The 18,916-nt window shown below is 35.2% G+C and overlaps 2 protein-coding genes across 2 annotated transcripts; one reads left to right on the plus strand and one right to left on the minus strand.

Annotated features, from left to right (window-relative positions):
* The first annotated feature begins 1,090 nt into the window (after nucleotides 1–1,090).
* LOC110443432 lies at nucleotides 1,091–7,237 on the plus strand. Its single transcript, XM_021487653.1, has 2 exons — nucleotides 1,091–1,968; nucleotides 4,860–7,237. The coding sequence occupies exons 1-2, from the start codon at nucleotides 1,368–1,370 to the stop codon at nucleotides 5,051–5,053; spliced, it is 795 nt and encodes a 264-aa protein (XP_021343328.1). The 5' UTR covers nucleotides 1,091–1,367; the 3' UTR covers nucleotides 5,054–7,237.
* LOC110443429 (F-box only protein 25-like) lies at nucleotides 6,027–11,443 on the minus strand. The gene is made up of 8 exons (XM_021487651.1): nucleotides 11,021–11,443; nucleotides 10,034–10,145; nucleotides 9,306–9,398; nucleotides 8,896–8,989; nucleotides 8,024–8,190; nucleotides 7,334–7,590; nucleotides 6,801–6,876; nucleotides 6,027–6,140 (listed from the first exon to the last, which is right to left on the minus strand). Exons 1-8 carry the CDS (start codon nucleotides 11,221–11,223, stop codon nucleotides 6,051–6,053), a joined length of 1,092 nt encoding a protein of 363 aa, XP_021343326.1. The 5' UTR covers nucleotides 11,224–11,443; the 3' UTR covers nucleotides 6,027–6,050.
* Nucleotides 11,444–18,916: the final 7,473 nt, after the last annotated feature.

Consider the following 18,916-nt stretch of genomic DNA (forward strand, 5'->3'; position numbering starts at 1 on the left):
AAAAATAACAACACTTTGTCAGGACCATGAGGCGATCATTCCTACCAACTTTCAGTTCAATCGCCCCAGCAGAACTTGACTTTAATTTGAAATAGGTATTTTCAAAATGGCAGCCATGGCGGCCATATTGGATTTCTGATCGACCCGAAAAATAACAACACTTTGTCAGGACCATGAGGCGATCATTCCTACCAACTTTCAGTTCAATCGGTCCAGCAGAACTTGACTTTAAGTTTGAAATAGGTTTTCAAAATGGCGGCCGTGGCGGCCATATTGGATTTCTGATCGACCCGAAAAATAACAACACTTTGTCAGGACCATGAGGCGATCATTCCTACCAACTTTCAGTTCAATCGGTCCAGCAGAACTTGACTTTAAGTTTGAAATAGGTTTTCAAAATGGCGGCCGTGGCGGCCATATTGGATTTCTGATCGACCCGAAAAATAACAACACTTTGTCAGGACCATGAGGCGATCATTCCTACCAACTTTCAGTTCAATCGGTCCAGCAGAACTTGACTTTAAGTTTGAAATAGGTTTTCAAAATGGCGGCCGTGGCGGCCATATTGGATTTCTGATCGACCCGAAAAATAACAACACTTTGTCAGGACCATGAGGCGATCATTCCTACCAACTTTCAGTTCAATCGGTCCAGCAGAACTTGACTTTAAGTTTGAAATAGGTTTTCAAAATGGCGGCCGTGGCGGCCATATTGGATTTCTGATCGACCCGAAAAATAACAACACTTTGTCAGGACCATGAGGCGATCATTCCTACCAACTTTCAGTTCAATCGGCCCAGCAGAACTTGACTTTAAGTTTGAAATGTAAAATGTTAACGGACGACGGACGACGACGGACGAAAACGGATAGCAATAGGTCACTTGAGCTAAAGCTCAGGTGACCTAAAACATCACAGGTGTAGTCTTTCGCCTTAATGCATCATGTCTCTCAAAAACAACATCCTTGTTTATGTACGCAGAAGCAAACATTTTGTCTATCTAGCACATGTTATGCTATGTGAAACAGAAATAATATTTGGCAACTGTTTGATTAATCTTGTGTATGATAAAGCGACGGATGTTCGTGAGATGAAGGCAGTGTGCGCTGCTTACCGTTCAGATACACACGTAAACAAACACGAATATAAGCAACAGGCTATCATACATTCATACACGACCGGTAAATTATCCTCTAGTGCATCGGAATGTTACGTAATGTTGGTATATGTCTACCGTCACAACAAAACGGGTCGGCGTTGTAACATGCAATGTGATCATTCACTACGGATGGATTTTCCATAAGCCATTTTATTTGGTGCACAGTCGATGTTGCAGTGATATTGTAAAAACCATATTATACAGACAGAATGGCCACCGACGTACAGCGTGTTGTTCCGTATCTCCTACTTTGTCTGTTGGTACATTATGTCACAGCACCGCCACCTCTCCTCGTGGAACTGCGTGCACGGAAAGAGGAAGCCTTTAAAGAGAAATCGACCACACGACCAGATATATACTCAAACCAGTTCTCTGTTGAGACAGAATCTTCGGTTAAGCGATATTCAAATCTTGACCAATTCGATGTGAAAGACGAACTTAAATTTTCGGACGACTTTCTAGAGGATAGTCTTTATTTGGATCCTAAACAGGATGGACAGAAGGACGTTGAACACGACGATTTCGATAAAACACCGAAGGAAACTGGTCGATATTTGGAAAATGAATTGCCTGAGACAGGAACAACACGATCCGTTTCTGATGGTTTATTACTTGAAAAGGATCCCATTGACCTAGATAACCTGGAGGAAGGGGTATACGTGGTGGGTGAGTTCGAACCCCTTTCCCTGCCAACGAACTTTAGTCAGTATGATCTAGATGGTGACGGGTACATTAATCTGGAGGAGCTAAAGGCAGCCACACAGGCTCAGGAAAACGCAGCGTTGGCTTTGCACGCCTCGGACGTAGACGGTAAGCCTTCTTGGTAAACACTAGATAACAAGCTTGTCTTAAACTATAATCAATATTGAATCAAAAGAAACATATTCTCGCATATCGTTTATATTTCGCTAGATTTTTTTTTGTATGTAGATTTCATTTTATTTATCTATTTATTTATTTTTGTTTAAATATTGGACTAAAATTGCAATCATCCCTGATATACAAGAAATATAAAAGGTGCAACAAAGCTGTTATATTTCGCTGCAATTACTAATGTACTACACACCACATCACGAGAAATCCGGTTCTAACCTGTATTGCAGCTATATGCTCGAAAGCAATATGAGAGAAAATGTCTGAAATGCGGGTTGGAGTTAGATTTTATTTGAACGTCATGACAGCGTATACTAAAAGGGGATTATAGATATATGCACAGCACTGTAGGAACATGTAAATTACAGTGATAATGTTATCAGGAAATTTAATACAAATATTTGCTTACCTAGATTAACTAGAGAAAAGGATAGGAAGAGATTTCCAGAACAAAAAGCGTTTTGTATACACATTTTATTTTTAATACAAAGTTGCATAGACTCTAGATAGTATCTATATACATTCATATTACGTGCAGACCATAAATCTGACAGACATAATACGCACTTAACAACATGCATTCAATTTATATTCATTTTGTATAAAGTAATCACATTTCCTGCAATTGCGTTCATTTAATCGAACGTGAAAAGCTGTATAACAGTTTGACATCTAATGTCCGTGACTGTAATATCAGTCTACCATAGTATTCATAGCGGGGGATGTGAAACTATAATGACTTGTTAGGTGTTGCATACTTCAGCTGACGAAACCTGAATTAAATGTATATTAGTGTCAATTGCAGCGCTGTAAATTATATGATACTTGTGCTTTGCTTATTAGCATTCAGATACATGAAATATTTTAATAAGTTATTATCAATAGAAAACTATATTTGATTTCCATACAGCATGGTGCCACATATACAGATACGGTATACAATTTTGCTTTGATAAAATGTAATGTCCGCGTGTATGCGGAAAATATATATAATTAGCAGAGATGGCAAGGTATGTAATGTTATTTAGATGTTTATCGTAGTTTTGAAGCAACGATTTTACAACTATGTACACAACAAGCGAGCTTAGCAGTAACGCAGAATAGTTATGCATGCGTTGCAGGTGCTGTCCAGAAAAAAAGTTTACAATCCTAAATTAATGAGCTTTTTAATATGATTTAACCATGATGACTATCGAATAAAACAAAGGGATTGCGTACGAAAGAAACAAAATAATGATATATGTTTAACTTCAAACTCACACTCCCTCTCATGCTTCCAGTCAAGATTTATAACAACGATCTTACAACAAACACCAAAGGTTATCCGCATTTCCTGTTAGTCCACGCGGATTAAATACAATTGGCAAGTTTCCCAAAAGTACACAAGAATATATCAGATGTGCAAAGCTGGAAGAATTTTGTTAAAAGCTGATCTATTCAAAAGACTTTTTGTCTTTTAACACTAATGAAGAATCAGTTTAAACACAATGTTTGCAGCAGGGCAATCACATGAGCAGTTATTAATATCTTTCCTAACCCTAAATCGTCTGTATAATATCTGACTGGACATGTTTTTGCAAAGTATCCTTTCGATTTTCTCACATCCATAATCCTGTTATCGATGTGTGGTTTCACCGCGTTACGTAAATACCGATTGATGCGTCTACAGCTTCCACAGCTTCCACAATCAGATATAAACATCGTGTCTGTCCTTGTAAAAGATTAACACCTTGAACCAGGTTCATGATGAAATGGACACAACCTTCACAGGCCGGTAGTTAAGGTCTGTAACGGTTAACCGTTGCCAAGTGTAGGTGGAAACATAGCCAAGATTGGAAATACTACCTATATACAGTAAAGGTGTATAATAAAAACACACACTCCTACATACAGTAAAATAACTACGTATACAATAAAACTGTATGCTTCAAAACACTCATTGTATACAGTCAAAAAAGCCGGTTTATAGTAAAATAAGGAAATAAACTTTTATTCAGTGAATTACCCTGCATACAGGAAAATGACCATACATACAGTATGTAACAGTAGAAAAACTCTACATACAGTCAACTGACCCTTTACAATGTACACTAACCTTGTATACAAAACAAATACCATAAAAACAGTCGAAAACCCCTGTATACATTTAAATAAGTTATGTAAGCCTTTATCCAGTTAAGCAACCCTACAAACAGTTAAAAAAAATATACAATGTATAGTTAAATAACAAGCACAGTCTATAACTGTGGTTTACAGTAAATTATCCTTGTCCCATGTCAATAGTGAAGAACAACCCTGTACGGTAAAACAACCCTTTATCAAGTATATTACCGTGTATAGAGAACAATAACCCTTTATGCAATTATATTACCGTGTATGTAGTCAGATTAAATAACCCTGCATGCATTTATAATCCTTTAAAGAATTACATAACCTTGTTTACTGTTAAAACAACCCTACCAATATTAAAATAATAGGTATTCAGTACAACTACCATTCAGTCAAATACCCCTACATACATAAATAGCTATATATATAAAAATAAAGACAAATTGTAATTTTTACAGTCAAATTGCCCTATATACATTCAAATAATTTTGTAAATAATATTTAACATACATTGTATATACAAAAAAAGACCTTTCAGTCAAATAATCTTGTAAATGATATCTTATATAGACAAATAAATCTTTATACTGAAGTCAAATAACCCTCTATATAGTCAAATAATATTCTCAAAAGATACTTTATATAGACAAATAGCCCTTAATAATTCTTACAATCGTTTCTACAAACAAATAGATACGTGTGTATGCTACATTTTTCAGGTGATGGTCTCCTTTCACGCGTAGAATTTTCCGTAGCACCCTGGGTAGTTGGCGATGATCAAATCGAAAAGGACAGTGTATACAAGACAGATGAAATGGACGATACATACGATGACAGATACAACGACCACCCCCACAATAGGGAGGAGATGGGCGAGGATGAGCGCCGCGATATGTACTCGGATAACACGTAGTTAGCATCCGTTTATGTATTGTCTAGGAAGTTTCGTTTAACAAACTATTCGCCCACCGTTTGTCCATGTGTTTGCCCACCGTTTGTCCATGTGTTTGCCCACCGTTAAAAGCTGAACTGTAGAGTGGATACAAGAACCAAAACAGACTCAAGTGCAAAAGCTTCTTGATGCAGTTACGAGCATCATAAACAGACTAGTTGATAACTATTGGTTGCACATCCTATGGCCTAAGCTAACAATAATATGATTCAAATTAATCAGATTAATTAAATGACAGCCTAGGGTTACATCTAGTAAATGTGATCAAGTTAGTGATCAAGAGAACACTAGGTATGTTTAGCTTACAGGTGATTTTGTAATCCTGAAATAATACAATGGTAGATAATACTAATGATATTAAAAGTATCTTTTCATCTGGGATTAGGCAAGTCGAATGCCTATGTGTAGCCAATCTAGCTTTCAAAAGTTAAAATAATCTCAAAGTTAAATATCACAGACTGTTCAAAAGGTCATGCATTGCAGCAAGATATTTTTTTAAAGAAGTAATCACTTACATTTCTTTCGATCGCAAATATAGATATTTCTCAAAATCATCATTAACATATATCTAGCTAAGTATCACTTACAAAAGTGATTGCATAATGTTGTCGAATATCGACGTCTGGTGTAATGCATAACATATGGATTTCCGTGCAAGTTTCATCAAAGAATATGAATGTTAATTCTAGTCCATGTATGTTAATATATAGTTTCAGATTCATATAAAAGCGATAAAAGCAATTTAATCACACAAAAGCAACATAAGATATATACGAGGAAAATGCCTCGACTAAAACACCGTTCAAAAGTGTTATGATTGTCTGATGAGCTGATATCTTTTTGAGAAGAAAATCTCGATAACAAATGCATTTAACAATAACAATGACAACAGAAACGAGACAGTTATGTACACAGAAAGCGTTCTTGTCCATTATTCGAATTTAAAACACAGATTAACTCAGAGATGTAACATATCAACAAATTCCATTGGCAACAATGGTGAGGAGGACGGTATTCCATCAGGGTTGCGACAGGGGTGGCCGAGGTTCTGCAAGTAAACAAAATGGAACGTGAGTCGGACAAGCACAGTAAAACGTAAAGGAAAATATATAAGAATTAATGGAACTTCATTCTGATGTTTGATATCTATGTCAAATGTATATAAGAAGATAAAGACTGCATAAATTTTAAGCAGCGCCGATATGCACAGAAGCATCTATACTAGTTTCAATAATACAGGTAATGACGGTACAACATTTCAGAGCTTCAGATATCTATTGCAAATTTTTCGATACAGAAATAAGAGGAAAAACAATCTGTACATTAGTTAATTATGGTATCTATGCTTCAATTCAACGAATTTATTGTTGAAATAAAATAAAACTGTTATTATAGCAAACGTTAGGCGTTTTTCTAGCAAAATTACTCTTGATCCTAAACTGTTTGAAGGATCTTTAATGAGTTCGGTACTTTGTCCTTTACGAAAACGACACGTCAACATATGACAGGATAATTGAGATATGGATTTCCGTATATGTCCAACTTCAATCCCGTGTTGTTGATGTTTACACGTGTAAATGTATATCTCTCCAGAATCATAGAATGGCAACATATCCTTAAACGACCTTCAATATGTTTAAATTTGCCAAGCCTAAATAAATGTTCATTAAATCATTAATATCCAACATTTGTCAGTGTTAAAACGTACCTTCCAGAAAACTGCACGACAGCGGTTACAGAAGCATAGTTCATTGGCATAGACCACTCGAAGGCGTTTATGGCTTCTGTAAAGCAAAATAGTTTTTAATAATATACATACAAACGTAATTGAAAACAAATGTCATTTATACAGAATGTCAGAGCTATGATTAACATACATTCACAAAATTGAAATGGAATAGTAAGGCAGAGTTGTCGCCCTTCGACCACTTCTTCAAGACAGTTATACACCCTTAGTAAGTCAAGGTTTTTTTGCTGAATTTACTGCTTCAAACGTTTCCAACAAAGAAATTAACTATATAAATGTTAGAAAACTGCAGGTGAAGATTACTTCGAACAGTGTTAGATACACATACACTGAACATAAAACACTGACGAAAGAAACGCTTATATAATTTCCTTTTCAATAAATGATGTGTTGTTCAATGGTTTTCTTCTGTTATTTGGACACAAGTTTAAAGAAACTAGAAAAACAGTTTTAATTTCGATGCCTGTTATCAAAGTGATGGAACATTTTCTTACTGGTAACATAGTTGAAATGCTTTGAACCAATCGATTCCAATGTACTCATCATCACAAATGTACGGATACAGCTGTTTGTCGGTGAAGTGGAACAGACACATCTGTTGCCATAATAACCTGTCCGTGACAAGGTCATGAAGGTAAGAGCATGTTGTGCCCACATTGGCCAGGTCCCGAGGGTCGGAGAGTCGTTCCAGTATGTAATGTAGACACTCCTTTGGGATATCTAGAAGTTGTGGCAGGTCATCGTCCTCTCTCTGTATTGGAACAAAGCTTACGTTTAAGATTTGCCGGACACAAATGCAGGAAACGAAAAAAAAATACAAATTAACTTAACATGAGCAAAACGATCAACAACATCAAGAACTACAATTACATGAACAAAACTAGAAAAATAGGTACATCGTTAACAGTGATGCAATGATTATCAAATGACATGCATATAGGGGACAAAACAGCAATAATAATGTACCAAAGTCACCCTTAAGAGCTACATTGTGAAACATCTTTTTCATTACGTAGATCGGTTCAATTAGCGATAAAAAAAATGTATGTCATCATTCTTATCAAAACGTACCGGTGGTATAACTTCAACATAATGTTTTAAATACAACGCATTCTTATCAACTATAAGTGTATACAGAACAACTATAAGTGTATACAGAACACGTATCTGTACCTTCTATGTACCTGTGTATACTGAAAGGCTTCTACTTGCGTTGCCAGGTTACTAACGATGTCCCTGTGCCTCTTCCACAGACTTCTGCTGCCAGTAGCTTTAGACACGTCACTTAGAGAGTTGGACGCTTTCTTCAACAACCCCTTTATCAAGCTGATGTTCGTCTCATTGATTAGAGCTGTACACACACACACACAAAATAAAAGATAGATATGTTACAAATGAACAGCTTGAAGTAATTTCTCTATATGATCTGAGTAATGTTACTTTACAATATATATATATATATATATATATATAGCAGCATAGTACAATATATATAACAATATATATCTGTATCACTACATCAAATGTTTTCGAGGAAATACTGCAGCTATCGCTAGATTCCATGACTATATACACATACGGTATGGAATAACTTTACATTGATATAAATGCTTGGATTTACACTATTCTTGAAGATCTTTTCCGTGAATCGAAACGAGCCTTTCTAAAGAATTCTGTATTCTAAGTACAACGCTAAAAGACACTTATTAAAGTCTTAATAAAATAAGGATAATCTCCGATGAGAACCTAACACCTTAGTCCGAATTATTCTGACGTTTTATCGACTTTTTTTATATCGGTCTTTCGTTAATCGACGAAAGACCGATATAAAAATGTCGATAAAACGTCAGAATAATTCGGACTACTAACACCTGTGCTATGACATGTCACTTATAGTCCTACAAAGTGAGAGAGACATGTTACAAATTAGAACGGTTTCATGTTGGCTGGCCCCAGTTTAACAGACGTTCCTCAACCTCAGTAAAGGACAAGACATCATTATGTTTTTACCTAGATTTACATGGCTGATTTCGTCGATGCATAACGAGACACTTACATTCTGAAACCACCTCTCCTAGAACACGAAAAATCAGTCTCAGTGTTGTGCCGCTAATGTTGCCGATTTTCTGCTCAAACAGAATACCAAATATCTGAAAAGGGAAAGCAAATAACTCCAATGTAATGAACAGGCACACATTCCACTGCATTTTTAGGTCAACTGAACTAATGGACAAATAACACGGTCTTAAGTTTTGTCGACAATGTGTAGATGTTGGTGTTGGATGAATAAACTGTTATCGGTTGGCGTTTGTGGATCACAAATATTATTACATGAATGTATCAACATAAAGAAAAGTGACTGTGACTTTTAACTTTCAAAACAAGTAACACAGATATAAAGATTTTGGTGAGGTGAAAATGTGAAGAAAAAGAAGGGACAGGCAGATATTGTTATAAATAACCAACCTGACAGCAGTACCGGATTCCACTAACTTCCAGCGTGACATCGGTGATCTCTAAGCGTTCAATGGATGTCGACAAACCACATGATATTCTCCTCTGAAAAAATACACAACGGACGATGAAGTCGAAGTTCTGAGTATTCATAGAGTGATCAGAGTACCGTAATCTACTGTGCCTATTGCCGTTCCAGACCTGTTTTCATTCTTTATAAATATCTGGGGTTAACAACATCGCAATATCAGTATTTAGATCTATATAGGTGTTTTCATACATGATATTCCCCTTATAACACAATGCAACTGGTAATTTTGTCAATATTTCATGGTTTGCAATACTTTTCATACAAATTCAATCGTTCACAAAATGTATTCACGACTGATCAAAGGTTACGGTACACATGTATATGCAATTAGTCCGACTTTTCGTTCTATTTATCACTATATTTGCTAATAAATGATAAACTTTAATAACGAGCACCAAACTAAACGAAAATGCATAACCAAACGCAAAAATAAATAACACAGGCAGAATCACATGCTGCGGGAGTGTTAACGTGTGTGTCATGATGTCTTTTAATTTGCCAATTCCAGTAAACTGTTTTACACATTGCAATTTATGGGAGATGTTAGCTATACAATATTTGATGTGAAATAGCATTGTAATCTTCGGTGGTACAGTGTATAATGCCCATTTACGTAACAATCGACATTCAGGACAAGGACTATACCTACATCTGTTGCAATACCCTGTATTCCTGTCAGGTGAGGCTGTCGGACTGGTATAAGGCTGTCGCACCTTTCTTGGCTGGTGCCGTCATGAGGTCGACTGGCGCCCGCTATCCTCCTATTTGCACAAAACATGCCGCATATTATCAACATGCATTGTTTTATACACCAATTAAAATTTATTGTCTATAAATATTTTATTTGTTTTAAATCCGCAGCAATAAAGAACGAGAACGATATTGTAAACGATCAATATATAACGAGCACCATTAACAAACTGGTAGCTGTTCCAATTGACCTGTGTCGCCATGCAACACCGTATGTATATACGTATACCGTTATTGTTGTATGGTGAAAATATTATAGTACAATAAATATATTTATTATTATACATGGTTTAATATGGCCCAAAATTAAGCACCTCCTAAACAGAAAGGTGTACTTCTTTAAAACTTTGCCGCTTAATTGCAGTTTATATACTGTGTTTGGCCTTCTACTTAATTTCATATGCCCCCTTACTTTGTATTTTAGTGATTATCTACGAAAGAATGTTCCGTTGTGATTAAGGCTTAAATAACACGGAAGTAAGTACATGTGTTCGGTCAGATAGATGCATCTTCTTATAGACTTCTGCAACGTCTATCCAGTTATCAAGTGTAGGAATAGGTAAACTTGTAAAGTATGCTGACAATGCTTTTCAATTTGCCTGCGCTTTATCAGCAGCAGGGATAGCAAACGTACTGGTATAGAAAACTATTTTTAGCACGTGTAAAATTTACTACGCGTATGAAAATATTCCAGCCAGATGATCGTTACACACAAGTCTTATTTGAATATATTTATTTCTAAAGCTCAATGCCTATGGATAATTTATAACAAATCATGCAATAAAAATTCATCAAAATGATAACATTGCCTAATCAAGACTGCTGTTAAGATGGAATTCTAATGTCCCGATCTCTAGATTCTATAGATTTATATATATATACTTACACGAATCGGACGGTGTTGTTGGACTCTGTTTTCGAAGTTTTACTTGTTGAGCGAGAGCCCCGAGCTCTGGTCAAAACGGAAGCAGATGCTCTCTCACTCCCTGTACCCACAAACACTCCAGGTAAAAGCCTCCATCCATCTTCAGTTCTTCTCCAATTACTCTCAACTCCGGAGTACATCTCTTTAGTCTGGCACATATCCATTCTACTTGTACTGTGGAAACCTGCTATTCACTCGGTGGGTTTTTACACCTGATCGACGCTGAGCTCCCGGTCGATTAGCAGGTGTGTTTACAATCTGTCAAGTCCCACTTCCATATTTGGTAAGCGGAACTAGGTTTTCAAACCGCGGTAAATTTATTTCGGGTTTCTGATTGGTCGAATTTAATACTCCAAACCCATAAAAGGTAATCAGCTCTGACCATATAAAGGCAGTCGTATAAGGCAGACCTTGAGCTGTAAGTCATATCTAAATATATATTGTACCATCGAAATATAAAAATAAACATTACAGCTCACATTATTTCTTTTAAATGTGGTTATTCCACATATAATATAAAAGTTTTCACATAAAATTATATTAACTAATTGCAGTGACAAAATGAGGAGTTACTGAATATATCAGAAAGTACCTGTATTCACTGCCATACCTATGTAGACAAAAAAGCGCACTGACCTCGAACATGTCCGTAGTACTTAAACACATATAAATTATATTAATTACATGTCACAACTGAATTCAAAATCGGTCGTTGTTTTAATAGCTGTTTTGTATAAATCCAGATAAAAGTGATAACAACACACAGTTTAAACTGTTAACGTGTTGGAAAATTAATGTAACATGATCAATTTGTTTGTACTTTTAATAAATAGTGGTATCAGTCCAATTGAAAACAATCTTTATTATTGCAGGATGAACAGCCGTCGCCCTTGAGGTACATAACGTGTAATCTTGATAGTCACAATCGTCTTTTTTGAGAAGAGGCACGGTTAATGATAAACACTTTACTCAAAACTAATTTAAAATTTCATTTTTTGTTCACTGATACTTAAGACTTATGGGCATTACCATCTTTTTAGCCTCTTGCATCACGAATTTATATTTATTACCAAAGTTTGGCATTTATCTATTAAAAAAAATGGCAGTTATCTATAAACAAATTTTGGCAGTTATCTATTAACAAATGTTGGCATTTATCTATTAACAAATTTTTGCATTTATCTATTAACAAATTTTTGCAGTTATCTATTAACAAATTTAATTTGTGCAATCACCTTATTTGTTACTTCCGACTTTATATGAACATGTTTTGGCGAGAGAAACAAAACTGCTTTCAAGAACATGTTTTAAACTCTGTCCATTTTCTACTGAGTGTGTGCGTATAGTGTTAAGGACATCAACACTGGAATTTGGGTTGTCTTTTACACTTTTAAGTCCATGATATGTTAAAGGCGTTAATAAATTGCCTTAAAAACGCGTTAAACATCTCATGTTTTGTCCAGAAGTATTATTCGCAATGTAGCCAATTATTACACATTTTGGAACAGGAACATTGATTATAACCAAAAGCCACTGGCTCCATAACCTGATAGCTTTTTTGCCATCATCCGGTCAGCTTATTTCGAAAAGAAATGTGTTCCGCTTTCGTATCGTTCTCGTTTGGATCTGTCGTGTGCGAAGACTTACGTCATTTAGAAAATCTGAAATCGTTCGACTGACACATGGCGTGATGTGCTTGAATCCATCTTCATATTCAAATGGCAAGTTTTGCAGCCATATTTAGAGAACTGTCGGAGGTAAGTGTAATATTAGCACGCTTTGTCCATAGATTGTGAGGTTTCTGCGTTTTGTATGAAGGCAATAAAGTCCTCTTCTTCTTCTTTTAGAAAGTTCTTTTGTAATTTTCGAAATTCGTATATTTAGAGATTCATGCACCTCCCCCTCTGTCTCAACAGTAGTTTACACAAATTTGGACTTCTACATTTTTAGTCACTAGTATCACTCGAGTCAAAGAATGACTTAACAGCTAGCTGTATGTGCAGTGCACGTCATTTTTGGCTTACTGTATCTATTAACAAATTCGTTAAAGTGCACCCATATGTGTGACTTATTTGATAATTTCTTTATCGTTCAAGATATGCGATGGTAGACTCTGCTGGTGGATTTCTCGGTCCCAGAGGTTTGCCGGTCACCATAATCTGTTTGAGTAGTTTATGATAAACACTTTTTACTAACTTTTAAATTTGAATCAACCAGCACTCCTCAAATTTGTGAAATTCGTATAATTAAGGGGTTTTATGCACATTCCCTTAAAATGATTTCTCGATTTCTACATTTTGTTTCTGGAGGTGTCTCCCTAAATACATCCGTCCTCACATGACCCTGGCTGACCATGACAAGGACGGTACACTGACCACAAATCAATAAAAATATTTAGACCAAGCGAAGAACAGTAATCTTTATAATCATTTAACGCAGGAAATGACTTAAAAGAAGATAAAATCTATAAACATCTGATCGAAAATCAAAGCGGTGAACTTAAAACGCTGTCCATTTTTCTTGTTACGTTCGTTATATTTATAAACAGTTAAATAGACCCCTTCTACTCGTAGTCGATACGATATTGTATCGCAACATTGTTGTTTGCTGTTCAAAGCGACATTCTAAGGAGAAAACTGTTCTTAACCCATCTTATTTTTGTCACTATAAAAAGTTTTGATGTTATCCGTGTCATTATAAATACTAGTATATTGATTAAACTTACTCAGATAATTCTTGTATATAATTTGCATTTGAATATATCAAACTTTCTAATGGTACCATTTACCAAGTATGTTAGTCGAGTAAAACTTGTATAGTACTTGGACTTGCACTCTTGAAATCATATATGGGAATACTGTTATAGGGATATGTCCGTCGTCTAATCCTATTTCATGTTTGTTTATATAAATAAAGCTTTATCGGATATTAAATTGTCCATTTCGTATATTACCACTGACAAATCAATATGGCTTGATATGTACAAGATACAAGACACTTTATTTAGAGTAGCATACATATAAACGAGAAATATTAGCTCTTGTGAGCCATTACTTGACAGATTTATGTATGGAAACAATAAAAATGTATCATTAGGAGGCCTTGTTTTCATGCAGAACTCTCATTCTTTTCGTCCTATTAGAGATGGGGTTTTGTATGAAACTAATATAAGACGCATCAAAGTAAATATGCAGAAATAATATTTCCTTGTATGTCGTTGAACAGCATTGGATTTATATATTTAATCAATGAATGCCTAGTCTTTGGACCAGTTGTTTACCATTAGAATTAGCTTAACAAATCGTTAACACAATATTTTTAGAATGTGATATTTGAGAAAGTTAAAAAATACAAATTACAAATAAGAAAGTGTTAGCTGCCATTATTACTTTTCTTGTTTGAAATTTTACATTATGTTGTCATTAAGCTAACCAGGCGTTGAACTGGGCCATATAGGATAACATGTTCCAAGCAGTAATCGATACCTGGTTATCCGAACGTCCAGTAAAAGGATCCGGTGTATAATAGATCAACATATAAATTGTTTACAGGTCCATATCGATTGTCATTTCGTACTTTTAATACTTATACCAACGTGCACATAAGCTTTCTTGATATTTTTTTCCTGATAAAGTTAACAGCGTCTAATTAGTCTTCGAAACGTCACGAATGGCTGTGCTTTATGGACCGGCATACAATAGACCAAAATATGTTACGAAACAGAAAGAAATTATCTATATATAGTTTATTTCTCGTATTTCCCGGATATGGACTAATGTATTGGACTCGATTTCACATGTTTTTTCTTATTCTTGTTTTCGATGATAAGTTATTTTAGAAGATGCTTTATCGCGAGCACCACAGCGTAAACAGAACAAGAACTTCTGCAGCAGTAATATATGTACACAACAACCAACTACAAACATGTTGAAGGACTAATGCTCTTTATTATTGTCTAAAACAAAATGTTCATGACATTCAATCAGTAATTATAGGCGTGTAAGAATCGGTTAACATTATCGTTCAAATTGCAATGGACACTTACCCAGAGCTCCGACTTACCTTGTACAAGTTGAAGCCTCCTAAGCTGGGTGGTCACCATTTTCAAACGTCCATCCTACACTTTTTCGATGCCTTTGAACACACAATGTGATTTTTGATGGCGTTCATGAAGTGATCAGCGGATGGTGACAGAAGACCTGACACGTACGTATGTACATGTATTACGTGTTTCGGGCATCTTTAGGTTTTCCACACCGTCGTGTTTCGTTCGCAAGGATCTGAAGACTCGAGACATGATATGTATCGATCGACTTTATGTGAAGAGTATTATTAGAAGTTAAAATAGAGGTTCCGATACTGTTATCCAGGGGTAACGCTCTATGTAGGTGAGCATAACCCCTGGTTATCGAGGATGGATACGGTTATTGTGGACTTGTTTTCCGACAAAAATGCAATAACACCGTATGCACATTAAAAACTCTAAGTAAAACTCTAATATTTCTCTCTATTATGGTCTCAAAATACATACTATGTGTTAAATTCCAGGTCCCTGAAACGTTGGGTGGTCCACCAAGGTCTGCCCTCTTCAGAGGCCCAACCAACATATTGCACAAGTTATCTCCCTTAGCATATGTGCTAAAAGGTCGTACACAAGATATTAAAAAGAAAATGTTTTTAAACTTTTTCAATGTCCTTATACAAAAACTATAAATTCACTACTTAAATACATCAGTATTAGTCATAAAACTTTTCAAATTTGCTTGAATCACCTTTGAACTGAATATTATTTAAAATGTCTTTCAATCTGATGGGGAAATAGAAACTCAACCTTTCATTTTAAGCACTTAACAATTTAAGATTCCGGCAACAAACCTGCCTTCCTGGAACAGCACTCGCCTTATGCTGCTTCACTTTAGCCTTGACTTTCACATTCTTCTTGCTTTTTCAGTCCACACGATCACAAGGAAGTCACTTGAATCTATAAAAGTTCCTTTTTTCTCTCTCTCAAATATTCAGTGTTCGTTAAGTCTCTACTGGATAGTTTTGTATACATATATGTAGTTTTGGCAAAAATAATTTGTTTGCCCTTGGCCAACTTATATGTGAAGCTACCCTTACAAGAGTATAATTACAGTGTGTACAGATAATATTTTGAAACTATTTTCCATTCTTGTCTATTTTGAACTTTGATGCATTTGTTTAGCATTTCTCTCGAATTAATCACATTTTTTAAAACTTAATTTACCTATCACATATTCCAGAAAACACCCAGTAATTTATTCTCTGTTCCCTAATAGGAGTTTGATTTCTGTTTATTCTTTATTTTTTTATTTATCTACAAAGGGGTATATTTATATTAGAAAGGCATTGGAGAACATTAAAGGAATGTGCCAATGAAGTTTGGAAAGGGTTGACATGCATTCATTTTCTCAAATGAAATATTCTCGGCTTGTGTACGTACAAAGTATACCTGTCTGTATGTTATGTGCAATTTAGGAATGCTGAATTCATGTGTTTTAAAACAAGGACCTATATATCCAAATGCAACCGAAACCGGCTGCCTGGGCGATTCTTGTAAAAATTTCTATGGATTTTTTAAATTGTAATATTGTTTATTTTGAAATTTTATGTCTGCATGCATCATTCACACGTATATATATGCAGTGTGCCATAATAAGAACACTGATATTCAATTAAAAAAGTTCAAAAAGTGCTTGATTTTGTGTGTGCTATTAATTCTAAATGTCCAGGAAACTTTATCGAAGTGATGCATCGCCCAAATAAATGTTGATGTTTTCAAAAAATAGGTAATGGTGGCCTTCAACTCAAGGTGAAATATTGAGCAAACTCCGAATTAAATGACTGCCAGCTCAGAACTATATCCTAAATAACAATTTGTGTTATTTTTTACTTTTTCTTTTTTTTTTCAGACTACTAGTTTTTGAGATGTAAGGAATGGTATATCACATTATCTAGCACTATTAACCCTTTTACCACTGTAGACAATTATGGACTCATCCCTATCAATACTTGGTAGAGTCTTAGACAATTATGGACTCATCCCTATCAATACTTGGTAGAATCTTAGACAATTATGGACTCATCCCTATCAATACTTGGTAGAGTCTACAAAAGTTACATAGGAGTGAAAGGGTTAAAAGCTTCAGGATTTGTTATTTTTTTTTCCCCTTTAAAAAAAAAAAAAAATGAAAATGGCGCTGCTCAAGCTCAAGCTATATGCAGGCATTATATACTTCTTTGATATGTGTGTCAGGTTTTGGTTAATGTAGGTCAACCTAGCTTTAGCTTGTTTTATTAATTTCAATACCGTGTTCTACTATTTGAGAAATTATATGTTTTCCATATTCCACTAAATGTTGCGTTACAGAATTTGAATTCAAATTAAGTACTTAGTTATTTACTGATGTATGATTGCATGTAACTCGTCTCGAATAGTTCAATAGTACAGTATAAATAGCTCATTTTATAGTGTTGATAAATATGTTTTAACATGACGTGTATTTCAATGTTGAATTATGTATTTATGTATGTATTATGCAGCGAGTTGTGACATAAATAAATAATCACTTTGAGCCAACCAATACTAGTGTTAATGTCCATTTTAGACAATGATAAAAACGATTTGTTTTAGCACCTTTCTGACAAAGTTAGTTTCCATTTACGATCAATCCATTTGAAGATTTATAGTAAACAGCTAAATTAGCAAAAGCAGGAAAATATTCAGGAAATCAGAAGTGTTGAAAAACAATTGTACTTACTCAAGCAAAATCTGCAAATACTGGTACATTTCGTGTTATAAGAGGTGGATATTTCAAATGTAACTTTTACAGATTAGCAGCTATATATATATATTATTAACCAACACACATGTACAGGGGTCTGTACTTTCTTGATAGCCAGGGGTAACACTCACTTGTGCTCTCTGCACCCCTGGAACATGTCATAGCACAATTGAAGGCATCTCCAGTAACAAAACCTGACTATTCATTAGGCCGATACCCATCCTTTGAAGATTACAAAGGAGGCAACACCTGACTTCAAAGTCTGTAAATTTTTATGGTTACGGCATAAGCGACTGTGATTTTTTTTATGTACATCAAAGGATCAAACTAGTCTTCTCGGGCCATCCACAAGGTGGTGCACACCGAGCCTTCAACTTTGCTATGACTTATTCCAGTGGTGCGGAGAGCGTAAGTGAGCTCGAGTGTAACCCTTGAATATCGAGGATGATGGGGTCTGTAATGTTGTATAGAACCATGAAATGATTTTAAATGGCTTACCGTTATCAAATGGAAAAGGTAGATACCATAAGGGATGAACATTACAGACCCCTGTGTTTTAACGATATAAATTTTTGAAAATCCCAAAACCAATACTATAACCAGCATGCTGTTGTTCCATAGTAAATGACATCTACTGTAACTGGGAACGTTGTAATTCACAAAATTCCTTTTTAAAAATTATCCAGGAACTTGATGGGAAGAAATCTTCACCTTGAAGAAGTCATCCTTTTTCTTAGGCACAAGCAGAGGATGTTGGTTTGTTTTTAGATGGATTTCGAATAATGCACTCAATTCTGTCTACATTGCAAAAACAGCTTGGGGTAACCACATCCATGAAAAGCAGGGATGATTTTACACAACTGAAGCCAGACTTGTTGAGCCAACATTTCACTAGCTTGATGTGTACAAACATGGGAATACACAAACCCTTCGAAATTTCCTTATGAATTTTTTCCGCAATCCCATCCTTGGTTTTCGAATGGAAAGCACATTCTCACCAGAACTTACACACTGGAGTAGAATTCTAAACTTCCAAACACAAAGAACTTGT

The sequence above is a fragment of the Mizuhopecten yessoensis genome, unplaced genomic scaffold (genome assembly GCF_002113885.1).
Source record: "Mizuhopecten yessoensis strain PY_sf001 unplaced genomic scaffold, ASM211388v2 scaffold716345, whole genome shotgun sequence".
In the NCBI taxonomy this organism is placed as follows: domain Eukaryota; kingdom Metazoa; phylum Mollusca; class Bivalvia; order Pectinida; family Pectinidae; genus Mizuhopecten; species Mizuhopecten yessoensis.